This window comes from Pygocentrus nattereri, chromosome 7 (assembly GCF_015220715.1).
Source record: "Pygocentrus nattereri isolate fPygNat1 chromosome 7, fPygNat1.pri, whole genome shotgun sequence".
Lineage (NCBI taxonomy): Eukaryota > Metazoa > Chordata > Actinopteri > Characiformes > Serrasalmidae > Pygocentrus > Pygocentrus nattereri.
The window spans coordinates 30,638,196-30,652,618 of record NC_051217.1 but is presented as its reverse complement, the minus strand read 5'-3'; the positions used below and the strand labels follow the sequence as shown (position 1 = coordinate 30,652,618).

General features: G+C 43.6%; 1 protein-coding gene across 2 annotated transcripts; it reads left to right on the top strand.

Moving 5' to 3' along the window:
* Positions 1 to 364: 364 nt before the first annotated feature.
* On the top strand, positions 365 to 14,178 carry rgma (repulsive guidance molecule BMP co-receptor a). 2 transcript variants are annotated; one of them, XM_017704225.2, is made up of 4 exons: positions 365 to 914; positions 4,397 to 4,512; positions 7,621 to 8,141; positions 10,601 to 11,305. In XM_017704225.2, the coding sequence occupies exons 1-4, from the start codon at positions 901 to 903 to the stop codon at positions 11,303 to 11,305; spliced, it is 1,356 nt and encodes a 451-aa protein (XP_017559714.1). In that variant the 5' UTR covers positions 365 to 900. The 2 variants fall into 2 exon arrangements, with proteins under 2 accessions (XP_017559714.1, XP_037395768.1); XM_037539871.1 differs by lacking the exon at positions 365 to 914 and having other exon boundaries at positions 4,017 to 4,512; positions 10,601 to 14,178.
* The last annotated feature ends 245 nt before the right edge of the window (positions 14,179 to 14,423 follow it).

Here is a 14,423-nt window from a genome sequence, read left to right as displayed (position 1 = left end):
TTTAAACTCTGTAACTGTTTGTGTTGTAGACATAACGACCCCTGTTCCTATGGGGTCCATTGTAAAGAAGTCTGAGTTTCTCATAAAAAAAACCCTCTCAATGACTTTGTGAACATCTCGACTTAATTATACAGAAATTTCGGAAAAATGGGTGGACATCCCATAAATGGTCAAGAGGTCAAGCTGTGTCCTTAATATAAGTCTATACTGAATGGAATGTACTAGTATAACAGGTTATCTGTAACTAATTTATATCGTGTGGGCTCTGGTATTGTGTTGTACGTCATTTGACTGCTCAGATATGGTAACCTGTCAGCGGCCAGTCTTCACTGAGGCCATGTGTTGTGTTTTGGGGGTCTGAGGCGGCGTCACACAGCGCCCATCATAATGTCTCACACTTTCTAACAACTAGCCATTTCCCAGCAGTGAGGGAGGGAAACGAGCCGGCGCTCTCAGCAGCCTCTCACGGGTCTCCTTCCCCAAAGTCTGGAGCGCCACAAAGCACCGAAAAACACGCGAAGATGAAGGGAAGACTCTGTTTAAAACAACATGTCAGGTTTTTCTCACCGTCGACGACCACATGAAGAACACGCTTCGCTTGGATTTCGCCCCGAGCCCACCGGAGAGCAGAGCCGGAGAGAGGAGAGAGGAGTGAGGAATCTGCCCTGCACGGCGGTCTGAACTACCACAGACTTTTATCTGCAGAGGGGAGATCTTCACTTTCTTCACGGCTCGTATCTTGGGATAAACCTCGAGAAGAGGACGCGATGCGGGGAAGACGGCAGGATTTTCCGCCGAGCTAATTGTGCTAATTTGGGATTATCGGCGCGGCTCTGCTCGGTTTCGCCTGTGAGCTTTAATTCAGCCCCGGTCTCATACACCACCTTCCTGAGGGGCTCCATGCATTTCAAAAGGTCAGTATGGGTTTTTTTTTTTTTATTATTGCAGCTTTTATACAGCCCACAGCTCCAGTCTGTCGGTAGAAATGTTTAATAACGTTGTTATTTCACACGGAGTGAAGCTGTTGGCTCGCCGTCTTGTTGCCGTTGAACCTCCGAACATTTTAACCCTCATTTTCCTGTGAAGATCCCTTTAGCTTTGTTTCCCAGAGCACGCTTAGGATTTAGGATACCTTTCACAATGACTTGGTATCGGCCTTAAACGTCTCTCTGTGTCACAAATGCGCTTTTTTTCTGTGATGAAAACTAGTTTAATTGCACTTTAGATTTCAGTCTATCACATCAAACCAATCTGACAGCCCAGCCTTATCAATTCTTCGACTCTACTTACTGAAATAGAGGATGTGGATGTGTTTCATCCCCTTTCCATACTGTAAACTGGCTGTGCCTTTTCAGTTTTTAATTTACTGCCTGCGGGGCCACCACAACAGATATTTACTACGGCGGTGATGATAAAGTCCATTAACTGAGCTCGGCTGATTTAGCCCGGCCACATTAAGAGTAATATTACCGTCTACTGTTTGGTCTCTGTGATGCACTGATCTGTCCCTGTTCAAACTGTTTTACGCCTCTGGATTGGTGAAACGGGGTCAGCAGTGGACAGCATAAATTAATAAAAAGTTGTGTTAATCCTCACGGGGCCATGTGCACAAGACAACTTGCCTCCTCCATCACTCTCTCCCACAGTACAAGCGCCATCTATTGGACGGTTATAAACTGAATGTAAAAATATGGTTCATGTTGGGTTTTTTTTTGTGGAAAACCTCTTCAGGGTTCACTGAGCAGATCAATGCTTCTCTTAAAGGCTTATTACAAACTATAATTAGTCACTGATTATCCAGCATTTTGACTCCGTGTGCTGTTGTTTCTCATCATGTCTGATTATCTTTGACAAATGTGACAGGCCATTTTTCCCATACTGTTCACATAAGTGGGATTTATCAGGACCCTTTATAGTCAGGAGAGCTGAGTGGTTTCGAACCAGACACTGATACTCTATAACAAATATATGACGGAGGCGTTATAACCGACACTTTGGCTGTTGTGTGCAGTGTGTACACGTAAACATTTTAAGCCTATGACAGCCAAATACAGCAGACAACACAGACTGCAGCAAATCAAAGGACTCTGATAACCTGATAACCTCTGTCTACGTTTCAGGAAATGGGGTGCTTTTGTAACATTTTATAGCTGGGTATTTGTGATTCATTTTTGTGGTCATTGTTTTCTTGCAGGTAATCAAAAAGTTAAGAGTATATTTAATGACACTGGGTGCTGTTAATATTATTCCTTTTAACCATAACAATGGACTGATGGATTGATTGACAGGTTGGTCAACGGTGAGATAACACTCTGCTTTTCAAGATTTTTGGTTACCTGTTTAAAGTTTCTTCTCAAGCGGAAGACGGTTAAATATTATGTGGCCTAATACGCCTAAACTGTCTGGATAACTGATTGGTTCCTAATTCCCTGATAAGATTACAGACAGAGGTGGGCGATACGGCAAAAACAGAACCTCGTGATACTTCCAAGACATTCTGATGAGGGATTATGTGCATCGCAGCATTTCAATTTCCATGGTTTGATAAGTCAGGATAAAAAAAAGACAAAAAATACTATCAAAAACTATGAATACACAACGATCTACATACTATATGGCACTACATCCGAGTGAAAAGGACTGATTAGGATTTCTTTGTGATGAAATGCAGTTTTACAGGGAAGTGCTGACAATATTCCTGATATGACTAGGAGAACATGTTGTGACATCAGTTGTCATGATCACAATAAATATGGTCATACTGCCCATCTCTTACCTACTTACAGGTCGGTTAAACCAGAGCAGAAATGGCTTAACTAATGAGTAACTAATAAATAATTAAAAGGAAAATGGAACAATGGAACTCAAGTGAATTAAAGCAATCATCCCTCCCATTCGAAAGAAAGTACATGTGACAGTAGGAAAAGAAGGCACACGTGAGCTTTGCAAGGCTGATGTCTGTGTTAAGCCTTTGAGACAATGGTTGTAAATATACCAGTCTGGGGAAGAAAGCAGTGTGGTTTGACGCGTCATTTTAACTCTACTTTTGAACAGGTAGTTGATGAACGCCAGAGGAAGCTGTCAACCCACATTGTTGTTTGCCCATTTGTAAACATAATGGTTTACTGGGTTCTTCTGGACTAATACTACTACTCAAAACCTGCGTGACAACATTTTACAAAGCACTGGAGGGTCACTGGAGGCAAAGGGCTGCACTGATGTATTGGTTCATTGGTGCATGTTATTGCTGGAAAAAACACTATATGACTAAATACACACACACACACACACACACTAACATTATATATATATATAAATGTAGGTGTGTGTGTGTATACATCACTGGTGTCGGAACAAAATCTCCATTTTTGTCATTTTTAAGTTTTTGACATAATCTGAAACTACCAGTTGCCTTTTACACTGTGTGCAAATTTCATGATGAATGGACCAAAAGAAAAGACCCCAAATGACCAGAAAAAAATTCTGGTTCCGTTGACTTACATTAAAAAGTAAAGTAGTTTTCTTCTTCTCCTGTAGTTACCATGTTGGAGATACAAGGTTATGTTCAGACAACAGCTATATATATATATATATATATATATTTGCATATACAGGTCTGAGCACACACACACGCACACACACATATATATATGTGTGTGTTTGCTCAGACCTGTATATGCGAAGATATTCATTGCCTCCTTTCATACTGACATCATGCTTTCTACAAATAATCAAATAATACTGCGCTTACTGGAGGAGAGGTTTGGAAAAGGTTACGGGAAAACACTGACATACATAAAATGTATGTAATTTGTACTTCTTATAATGTTGTTTTCTCTGGAAATAAATGCTTATTGCCCAAATAAATAGCTTTTAAAATATTAAACTTTTGCAGAGTACTGTACACTGTAATAAAGAACTGTAGGCAAAACTGAACAGGTTTTTCAGTCCAAGTGACATAATTATTCCCTATTTATTCCCATAACGAACAGAACATGTTCATTAATCATGTCTAGACCACTGCTGTCTGCATGATCAGCAGCCTTTCCCACCACCGGCTCAGGCTGAAGCAGCTACATTTGAAAAAGCAGGGTCGTCATTTGAGACTGCTGAGAGCGGGAGGGGGGGGCGGCGGCCGCTCATTGGCTCTGCTCGCTGTAGGCTGCGCCGCTGACTCCGCCGCGCTGGAGAGCGTCCGCGCTTCACGACGCGCTCAGGAATTCAGCAGCAACGCGAGGAGACGTGAGCAGCGGCGCACGAGCCTGAACTCGGCTAAAACCCTTAAACGGAGGCATGATTTCGGAGCGCAGGCTTTCTTCAGCAGCAGCAGCAGCGAGCCAAAACACTGGAGCCAGCAGCTTAACCAGCTTTTGTTCCCCTCGCTGTTTCTGAGCAGGGAGAGGAAAGCAGCGCTGTCCCGTGCTGGATGGATGGTTATGGGGAAAGGAGCGCGAGCCTCGGCGCTGGAAGTCGCCAAGATCCTCTTCGTGTTTCTCTCCTTCTGTCCGGACGGTGAGTGTGCGACTTCTCCACCTTCACACACTCGCAGCGGGCTGGGTGGCTTTTCTAAGAAGTTAGCTAGTTTAACTAAAGTTGGCTACAGCGGGCGGCTGTGAGAGGGGGTGGTGGTGGGGGGGCTTCGTGTTGTCTGTGCGGTGGGTTTAAAGACGGTTTAATGCGGTCCGGTTAGCAACAGAGCGGCCTTACCGTTAACGCTAACTAACAGCAGGTTAATGCTGTGTTAAGCACATGTCGAACTAACTTCGGTCCGCAGCCGTGTGTGAAACAAGCTTCTCTTGAAACTCTTCCGGCGCAGATTTCGGTTTTATCAGCGGGCTTAAATAACGCAACCAGCCGAACGACATGTTAGCGTCGCTGTGTGAGAGGGAAATTCAAAACGCTAACGTTTACCTGAACGTTAACTTAGCCGTGGCCTCAGTAGACGAGGACATAAAACATGGGGTATTCTAGTTTAAACAACCGTCCATACGGGGGCTAACAGAAACGAAATCGTGTAAATACCACTTTAAAGGCTGTACCGTGGTCTCGGTGTCTCTCCGGGCCTGGTTTGAAGTGTTTCTGCCGGGTGTTGTTAGTTCGCCGCTCCAGCATTCCTCCAGAGGCGAAGCGCTGTTTTGTTTGGGGGAGGGGGAAGTAGCCCACTCTCCATCACGCTCTTCTGCAGCATACTTCGCTTTTTACTAACTCGTAGATCATCAGTCCGTTTAACTGGGTTTGGTTAAAACGGAGTAACTTGTAGCTTTATTTCGGAGGCACACTGAGTGAGTTTAGGTCTGAAAGCAGAGCAGAGGGCCAGTCCTGCATGTTTAATCTGGTTTCACACCTTATCGAGTTGGCTGTCACGTTAGTTAACGCCAAACAAAGGGCTTTCACACCAGCGATAGTCTGATTTTTGAGATTTTGTTGTATATCAGATAGGTGATAAATCCCCTTTGTTTCCTAGAAGGTGTTAGATCTCTTAAAAATTCCTGCAGTAATGAAAAACTTGCTTTTAATAATCTTTCACTGTTGTTTTCAAATAGCATACATTTGTAGTAGAACTTACAGGTTCATGTAGAGAGTCCAGAAATTGCTTTTATTTCGCACTTGTGGTCTTCAGCTACGCTATGGTTTTAATTAGGTAACATGGCTAAGGGAAACATTTCCTCTTATTCCCTTTCTTTCCCCAAAACCTCTACCACGTCTCATACAACAGGTAGTCTGCCCTTGTGGCAGCCCCTGTAATCCAATCTGTGTTTGAAATTGCATTTGCCTTTGATTACAGCCCTTTCTTGCAGTGGACAGGTGGCTATCTTATATCCAGTTTGACCTGTGGAATGGTGAGAGCTCCTCTCTGTTCCGCCCTCTGGTCCTGGAGCCAGTTTCTCTCCAGAGATCCTGTTTCTTTAAGGGAGCCGTCGTTACCCCCCCTGCCCCGCTGGCCTGCACGCCTGATGAAACTCTACCTAATCCCTTTACACAGGGCTAATTTATGACTCCGCTGGTCTCCTCTCAATGGCAAATTACATTGTCTTCATTCAAAGCCATAAGACCACCTCTTCCACACACCCCCACAGACACTCTCTCTCTCTCTCGCTCTCTCTCTCTCTCTCTCTCTCTCTCTCTCTATCTATCTCTCTCTCTCTCTCACACACACACACACACACACAAACACATCCAATCCTCTGCCCCCTTCCGTTAACGCCAGCAGTGAATTCTTTGAGAGGTGCATTTGTCCTCGGCTTCTAAGGGGGAGGTGACTGACACCCACTGTGTTTTTACTCACAAAGCCCCTATAAATCTGCTTAGCAATGCAAAAGAAGGGAGATCTGGGGTGTGAATCTGTGCATATTTGCAGTAAGATGATTAGCTCCTGTAACTGACCAGCTTTTAGCAGCATGTCTGTGCTTGTGGATATAAAAAAAAACACTTTGTTTTCTTTCTGTATTTGAATTCATGGTGAGGTAATGAAGTTGCAGTAGGTGATTGAGGTTGAGAAGTTTCTCTGTAGTGATCTCAGTTTAGATACTTGCATATTAAAGTTGATATAGGGATATTATTCCATCAGAGTTTGCATAGTTTGCAGATATAAGAGATTTTGCAAAGCATCAACTTATTGATGAATTCAAAGCAGGTATTCATCCGACTCTTATGTTTTCTTAAAACAGACCACAATGGACTGATTTTGTATGTAATAAAGTGCACTTACACTTGGTGGATGTTGGCAGCACTGAGAGTCTTGGGGCACACTTTCACTGGAATGTTTGCTTTTTCATTACACTTAACTCTGCAGTTGCATGATGAAGCCTACAATTTTGTTTGAAATCTGCAAACAACAGTAAGAGCTCTTTGACAAGGTCAGGGCATAAATATTAACAGTGTGAAGAATCTAAGTAGGGAGTAAAAAGTGCAGTATTTGATTGAGTTATTGTCTCAGCACTGAAAGAAGTAATCAACTTTAGTGTCTCAATTGAAGTAGAGCAATCTTTTACAGAGCAGAATTTATAAGAACTGTTTTATTTTAAAAGATTTGTTTAATTATAGGTGTTGATTTCTATAACATCTTTTTGTTGGCTGGTTTAATATGTGGACCATGCCTTCGGAATGATTTCATACTGTGCTTTATTTGAAACTGCTTGAAGTCACTGTTGCTGCAGACCTGACTGTTTTACTTATGTAAAAATGTATCTGTGCATCTTGATGCATGAATTTAAACGTAGTGATTCAATTGCATTATTTTTGGAATGTTAGAATAGTTTTTTTTATCCCCTTCATTTTTTATCAAAATAAAAGGACTGAGCTGTTTTTAAATTTTAAAAAGCTAGATGTTGTTTTTACTCTAGACCCCATTACTAAGAAGTTCCTCCCATCACATATTTAAAAATAATTCTGAATCATACCAAAAAATAAATAAATAAAAAAATCAACATGCTTTCATGCAGTGAGCAGTGAGTCAATTAATAGCTTGGTCCAGATCAAACAGAATCCAGTCATGGTGGAATTTTAAGATGCACTGAATAGTTACTTAAAAGATTATAATCAGTAATAATAGTTCAGAGGTAAGACATTATCACAATTAGTGGCATCTGGATGTTCATGTTCCTTCTGTCTCTCCCACAGTCTCACTGCAGTGCAAGATTCTGAAGTGTAACTCAGAGTTCTGGGCATCCACCCCGAGCTCCGGCCCCAAGGAGGAGTTCTGCACAGCGCTGCGCGCCTACAGCAGTTGTGTCCGTCGCACAGCCCGCACCTGCCGGGGTGACCTGGCCTACCACTCTGCCCAGCATGGCATTGAGGACCTCATGACCCAGCACAACTGCTCTAAGGAAGGCCCAACAGCCTCACCCCGTGCCCGTACACCTCCGCCCCTGGCCCCACCCCTACCGCCACAGACTGATGTCCATGTGCCCTCAGATGGCCCCGAGGTGTGCCACTATGAGCGTAGCCTCCCGCGCCACTCCGCACCACCCAACTACACGCACTGTGGGTTCTTCGGAGACCCACACCTGCGCACCTTCAATGATGACTTCCAGACATGCAAAGTGGAGGGCGCGTGGCCACTCATCCACAACAAGTACCTGTCTGTGCAGGTCACCAACACACCAGTATTGCCCGGCTCTGCAGCCACCGCCACTAGCAAGGTGAGTGTGACCATGTGTATTCAGATACAGATGTTGCAGAATGGATGTCCTACGGTTGTTTTCCAATTTAACTTAAAAATGCAGAAAGTGCAGGGATTTCTTTGGTTACTTCAAAGAGTCATCAGCAGATGACATATACAGTCTACTGTGGTTTACTGTGTGACATGCTGTTATATATAGAAATATATAGAGGTATGTTACACATGTTAACAATTTTTTAGTTTTCAACTAGTCTTCAGACACCAAAGTTACCAGGAGGAATAAGTACATTAGGGGTAAGCAGAAAATAGTTGATTTTTTTCCCAAACTACTTTAAAATATGTCTACTTCTTCTTTTTTAACTGTTAAAAAAACTGACAGCAAAACTAGGAAACAGATTGTGATTGTATCTAAATCTCATTAGGCACTTTCTGGGTAACTTTTCTAATCTCTATGGCTTCAAGCAGTACAATGTTGCACATGGTTGCTGCTGTACTTCAGCAGTGAGCCAGTTAATAGTATGAATGTGGCTTAGTCCGAAGAGCAGACAGGGTTTATGCGTGCAGAGTCTGGATAGTATTTGGATCTGTTCCCCAGCAGATGAAGCTGTGATAAACACAACAGTTGATGAGGTCTTGATAAGGCCTTTTTTAAAGGAAGGGAATGCCAACAGCAAAGGAGCAGTAATAATTCAAAATGTTACCAGGCTCCGGTCCTCTTGTTTCTTTCTTCTAGCTTTTTTTTCAGTCTGCCAAGACCAGTGTTACTATATCTGTGACGGTCCTCACCATTGTTTGCATGTGCATTAAGGGCCTTGTTGTTTCAACTAAGTGCTCAGTCCATGCAGGAAACTGCAGATATTTTCTCCACATTAGCTAGCCCCCATACCTCATAAATTATCATTGTTTTGCTTTACGGTACATTGAATGGGGACATGGAGCCGCCTTGGAATTGGCCAGCTGTAAGGCCTTGAGGTGAAAGTGCAGAAACAGGAGTCTATGTGCATTGTTGCTGATGGCTAATTCATTTATTTTGCATGCCTCCCACCTCTAGCCACTGCTGCTGGAATTGTGCGACTGCTGACCATGTTGCTCTTGAGTTGTCCCTTGTATGACTTGTTGTATTAGCAGGAGGGCAGGAAGGGGAAGCATAAGAGAACTTTTTGGCTGGGGCCACATTTAGAAACAGACCAATTTTCCATCATCAAGATCTGCTAATGATGCACCATTAAGTAGATTGACCACAGCTCTTTTTTTAGGCAGTGGGAAGGAGGATAATGATATTTTTGTTAAGTTGTGTTCTGGAAACAAATGGCAGGTTAGGAGGCTGCTCAGCCCTTGACAAAAGGGAAAACAAGACTGTGGGCAGATGCCACCTGTGCAAACAAAGATCGTGCTGTTTATTGATGGGCCCCTTTTGCTTCAAACAACTTCCTGCTGCATTGTGAACAACAGGCCTGGGCTGCAGGCTTGCCGTTTGCCGTGACTAGGGTGATTGCAGGGTGATTTGGTTTTTACTCTCACCCTCCCCACCCCCTCCACCCTATGCTCCTCTCACAGAAATACATGCACAGCAACACAAACAGGATCGTCAGTCCTGAGGTCACATGGTGACAACAGCCTGCTGGCCCTCCTAATGAAAGCAACGCTAAGCAGAGCCAGAGTCAGGAACAGCCCTCCCTAATTAGCTGCAGTGCAGGCTGGGCACTCTCTGGCCTGGCGCGAGTCCACTCCCTGGAGCCGAGTCTAGGGTTCACAGGCCGTCCCCCAGCGCCATGAATGGATCGCCTTTGTGTCTGCACACTGAGGCCTGCTGTAACACAGACTAGGAGCTGTGTTTCTCCCGAGTGCGTTTACATTGGGCCTCCCCCTCCACATGTCCAGCAGCAGCTGAAATGTTACATTACAGAGAGGGCTGGGGGACTGCGACAAGCTGGTGGTTTAATTTGAGCCAAAGCACAAAGACAAGCCTCTGTTACAACCAGGCTCCCATCTCTCACCTTATGCAATAGGGCACTACAAGAAATGTTTCCAAAGTGTCACTTTGGCTTAGGCTATGAATAGTTTGGATTTAATGCAGTTAATTCATTTTAAGCATTAAAAAAGTTTGCAGAGAAACAAGAAGTCTAATTTAAAGGCTGTTACTGATGCTCTGTTCTGTGCAACACTCACACTGTGTAACTGTTTTGGAATATATTTGCATGTGTATGCTGTACGGTCACACAGCGAGGGTCATCTTATTAGATTTGCATTTACCTTGTTCCCCTTCTTCTTGAGCACCATGTTGTTCCACTGCATTTTTTTTGTATTGGATAAGAACAACTGCAACTGTTTCATGTTTGTCATTGGTTATATGTTGACTTGGCTATTTCCTTTATTGAATTAATGTTCTGAAACATGCATGTTTTCATAAGTAACTGAATCTAATTTGTTATTCAGTACTACTTTAAATGATCTTCTCCATTTATCTTTGCATTGCAGCTTACAATTATCTTCAAGAACTTCCAGGAATGTGTGGATCAGAAGATGTATCATGCGGAAACAGATGAGCTTCCGGCAGCTTTTGCAGACGGATCAAAGAATGGAGGTGACCGGCATGGGGCTAACACTCTTCGAGTGGTGGAGAAGGTTCCTGGCCAGCACGTTGAGATCCAGGCTCGCTATATTGGCACCACCATTGTGGTACGGCAAGTGGGCCGTTATCTAACGTTTGCGGTGCGGATGCCTGAGGAGGTGGTAAACTCTGTGGAGGACCAGGAGAATCAGGACCTTTACTTGTGCTTGCACGGTTGCCCTGCAAACCAGCGCATCGACTTCAGGACCTTCCAGGCGCGGGCTGCCGAGAGCCAAAGCTCAGCAAGGGCAAAACCTGAGAATCCTTCCCATGGCTTCACCTACCAGTCAGCCATGGCCAAGTGCAAGGAGCGCCTCCCGGTGGAGGACCTGTACTTCCAGTCCTGCGTCTTTGACCTGCTGTCTTCCGGGGACATCAACTTCACCCTGGCGGCTTACTATGCTTTCGAGGATGTTAAAATGCTGCACTCCAACAAGGAGAAGCACCACCTCTTTGAAAGGGATACTGACATGTTTAACGCAGCCCCCAGGGAATCTAACTTTGGCTTGTTGATTCTCTTTAACCTTGTTGCCATATCTTTGTGGACTGATTTGTGCTACTTGTGTCTGTAGTTTTCCGTGTAGGTGTCTTTTTGTTGTCTCGTGATGGTTGTTGGAAAGCTTTGTGTTTGTGGAAACACAGCTTTCTCCATTGTCGCGTCCAGAGGCTGAACCTGGGGGCTTTCAGTCTTGTATGTCATCACACCCACCCTAGCCATGGACTCATCTGTGTGTTGTCATTGAATGTACATCCATTGAGCCAGAGCAGGAGCAGTTCTGGATCTGTCACAGAGTTCAAACGGCAGGTTTCAGGACTTCAGGAGGCAGTGGTGAGAGACTCCAGGTCTTCTGGAGGCTCAGAGTGGGATTAAAACCCTTCAACTCCTCCTCCCTGCCCACCTCTTGTTCCCACTGAAGCAAGATGCCGCTGTGGGTGGAGGGGGATGATCCCCTTGCAGAAAGAAAATTGGGCGTTGAAGTTGTTCTCCAGCTGTCTACTGCCAAGAAGGGAGGCCTAGTATGTGTCTTCTGGAACAGGACTACGAGACATGACAGGAGCTTTTATTAACCTCTGTTGAAGAAGGGAGATCTGCAGGAGCTTCTTGTCTTTGATGAGGTTCCAGCTTTGGAAAAAGTGCAAGCTTTTTCTGGAAAACACCCCTAGCCAAAGCTGTGTCATACCAGTGAGTCGCGCTGACTATGTCGGGATTAATGAGCCATAACGGCAGGTCATTCTTGTAAAGTGTGTGCGTATCATGCAAGTGTGGTGGTGAAATGTTCTGTGTGTTTGTGTGTGTTCTTGCGAGCTGTAGGACAGAAATATTTCCGAATGTCTTTATATTGCACCCATGGTCCTAATTTAGCTCTGGCGTGGTGGTTCATGGGTCAGAAAGGAGATCTTGCTGCCTGCCAAGAGTTGTCTCCTTCATGAATTGGCAGGCAGTTTGGAAAAAAATTCCCATTTCACTGTTCCTGTGTCATAGTCATCCAACAGATTTTAAACACACCCACATTGCTTAGGCATTACAATCCTGGGAATATTTATAGCCTTTTCTGGTGTTACATTGGCTGTCTAAGTTCATTTGGACTCTGTTTGATTTCACCTATGAATGCAGCCCAGAATTAATTTGAGGGCACATAGCGAACAAGTATCTCAACGAATGTGTTTACTGAGTAAATGCCATTGTTTAGATGGGGAAGCTTGTAGTCCAAGCCATACGACTGGCCCAGGACTAAACGGACTTGTGTTGAGCACATGTACTTTGGAGGGAAAAATAAAATCAAGTCAGTTGGCAACTCAACAGCCATGAACACGTAGCAGAGGTGGAGATGTTGAGCCAAGAGGCTGACTTTTGGCGAAAGAGATGGGACCCAGGCTGATCCATCAGTCATCTTGACTGCTTCTCAAAGAATAAAGCCTCGCTCTCCATTTCAAAAGGGGTGTCGACGTGGCTGTGCTGTAGGGCCCATTTGACTCGCAAACTCTCTGTAGATCTGTGAATTTATGGTAGCGGCCTTTTGCCAAAGAACGAGCCCCACTGCCAGCGATTTCCCTGAACAGCTGAATTCTCCCCTGCTTCCCTCTTGGGACGTTTGTGGTTCGCTCAAATATTTGGATTCAAACCAGACGGCCTGGTTGTGTATAATACTGGAAGGTGCTGCTAAAGTAGAACGGGATGGATGGACTTTTCCTGTGCAGAGGCACCAAGGCATATGCCATGCATTTCTTGAGATGGTTAAGAGTGGACGGGGGGGTTAAGAGAGGAGTATCATTACACCTGTCACTAGACTTTTTATAGACGAACAAGAGAAGCATGCACAAACGCACACAGACACTGTTTCTTGGGGGTGGGTCCGGGTCCCAGTTTTTTTTTTGTGGCATTTCTCAATAGACTGAAACTTTTTTTTTTTTTATTATTATCTGGCAGATTTGGACAGTAGAGTAAGTAATAGCACCAGGAGGCCTGCTGTATTACGGTTATTTATAACATTCTGAACCACAAGTCTTGTACTTGGTAGAATTATGGTACTGAGTAATTCTTAAGATACCAGGAATTCAAAGGCTCCGTTTGCAAGTTTTTTTCTTTCTGAAGTCCAGACATGTCCACTATCATCATAATGTATCCCATGACACAGCTAACTGCTGAATGTGTTCCTTAAGTGTTCCATAAGGTTTTTGAGTTCAAAGTGGAAAAAAAATTAGTGTATTTAAACAGATGGAATTGTTTGAGACATAGTTTCTTCCTAGTAATTTATTTCTACACTGTAAAGCTCTACAGGCCTTAACTACTGCTTCAGAAGCCTGTGCTGGTGCAGTCCGTTCACGATTTTAAAAGAAATTCTCAAACTAAACAGCAAGAGGAAAAAAATAGACTCTCTTCGAATCTTGTGTTCGTGTGCTTAGTGTTGTCAGTTCTGTATAGCTCTAACTGTGTAATGTGAGTTGTACATACGTTTGTGAGGTGTTCATTTGGCAAAAGTGTTTGTGTTGAATTTTCAATCTTCTCTTTTTGGTTGTGAGTGGAATCAATGAATGTTACCTTTATATTTAAAGGGATATCGTGTACATGAATACCTCAAACACCACAAACAGTAGTAGCAGTTCTCTAAAACCTGATTGTGCTAAACCTAAATCCATATGGTAATTCAGTATGACACGAAATAAGCAGTTTTGTGGTGTTTGTGTTCATTACAAAAGCACTTTATGTTTTTATGCTCTTCTAGCTCTTACTTGGTTGAACTTGATTGTGAATAGAAGATTATCACACTTGTAATGTTAGAGGACAAAACGAGTGAATGAAACATTGATGTTAAACAGGCAGAAGCCAGACCGATCAAACTGGTTTTGTATGTAGGATTCAAAATGGTGCCACACACCACCTGTATATAATGTAAATTATTTATTGAACATGAAAATAAAAAATGTCTTGTTGAACTGTTTTGGATATGTGCTTCCTGAACTGTTTTAATGTGGTTTAATGGTTGTTTTTTATATGTGCAGTGTTCTCTCTCTCAACTCAGTACGGACTGCACCGAGTTTGTCTAAGGCTGCCCCCTGCTGGTTTTACCATCACACTACGTTGTTTTTAGCTCTACGTGACTTGAAATGGGAAGTGCCCTGTTTTTTCTTCTCCATAAATAATGGTAAAGTAATAATATTCAGGGTGGATTGATTTGAATGTCTTTTCAG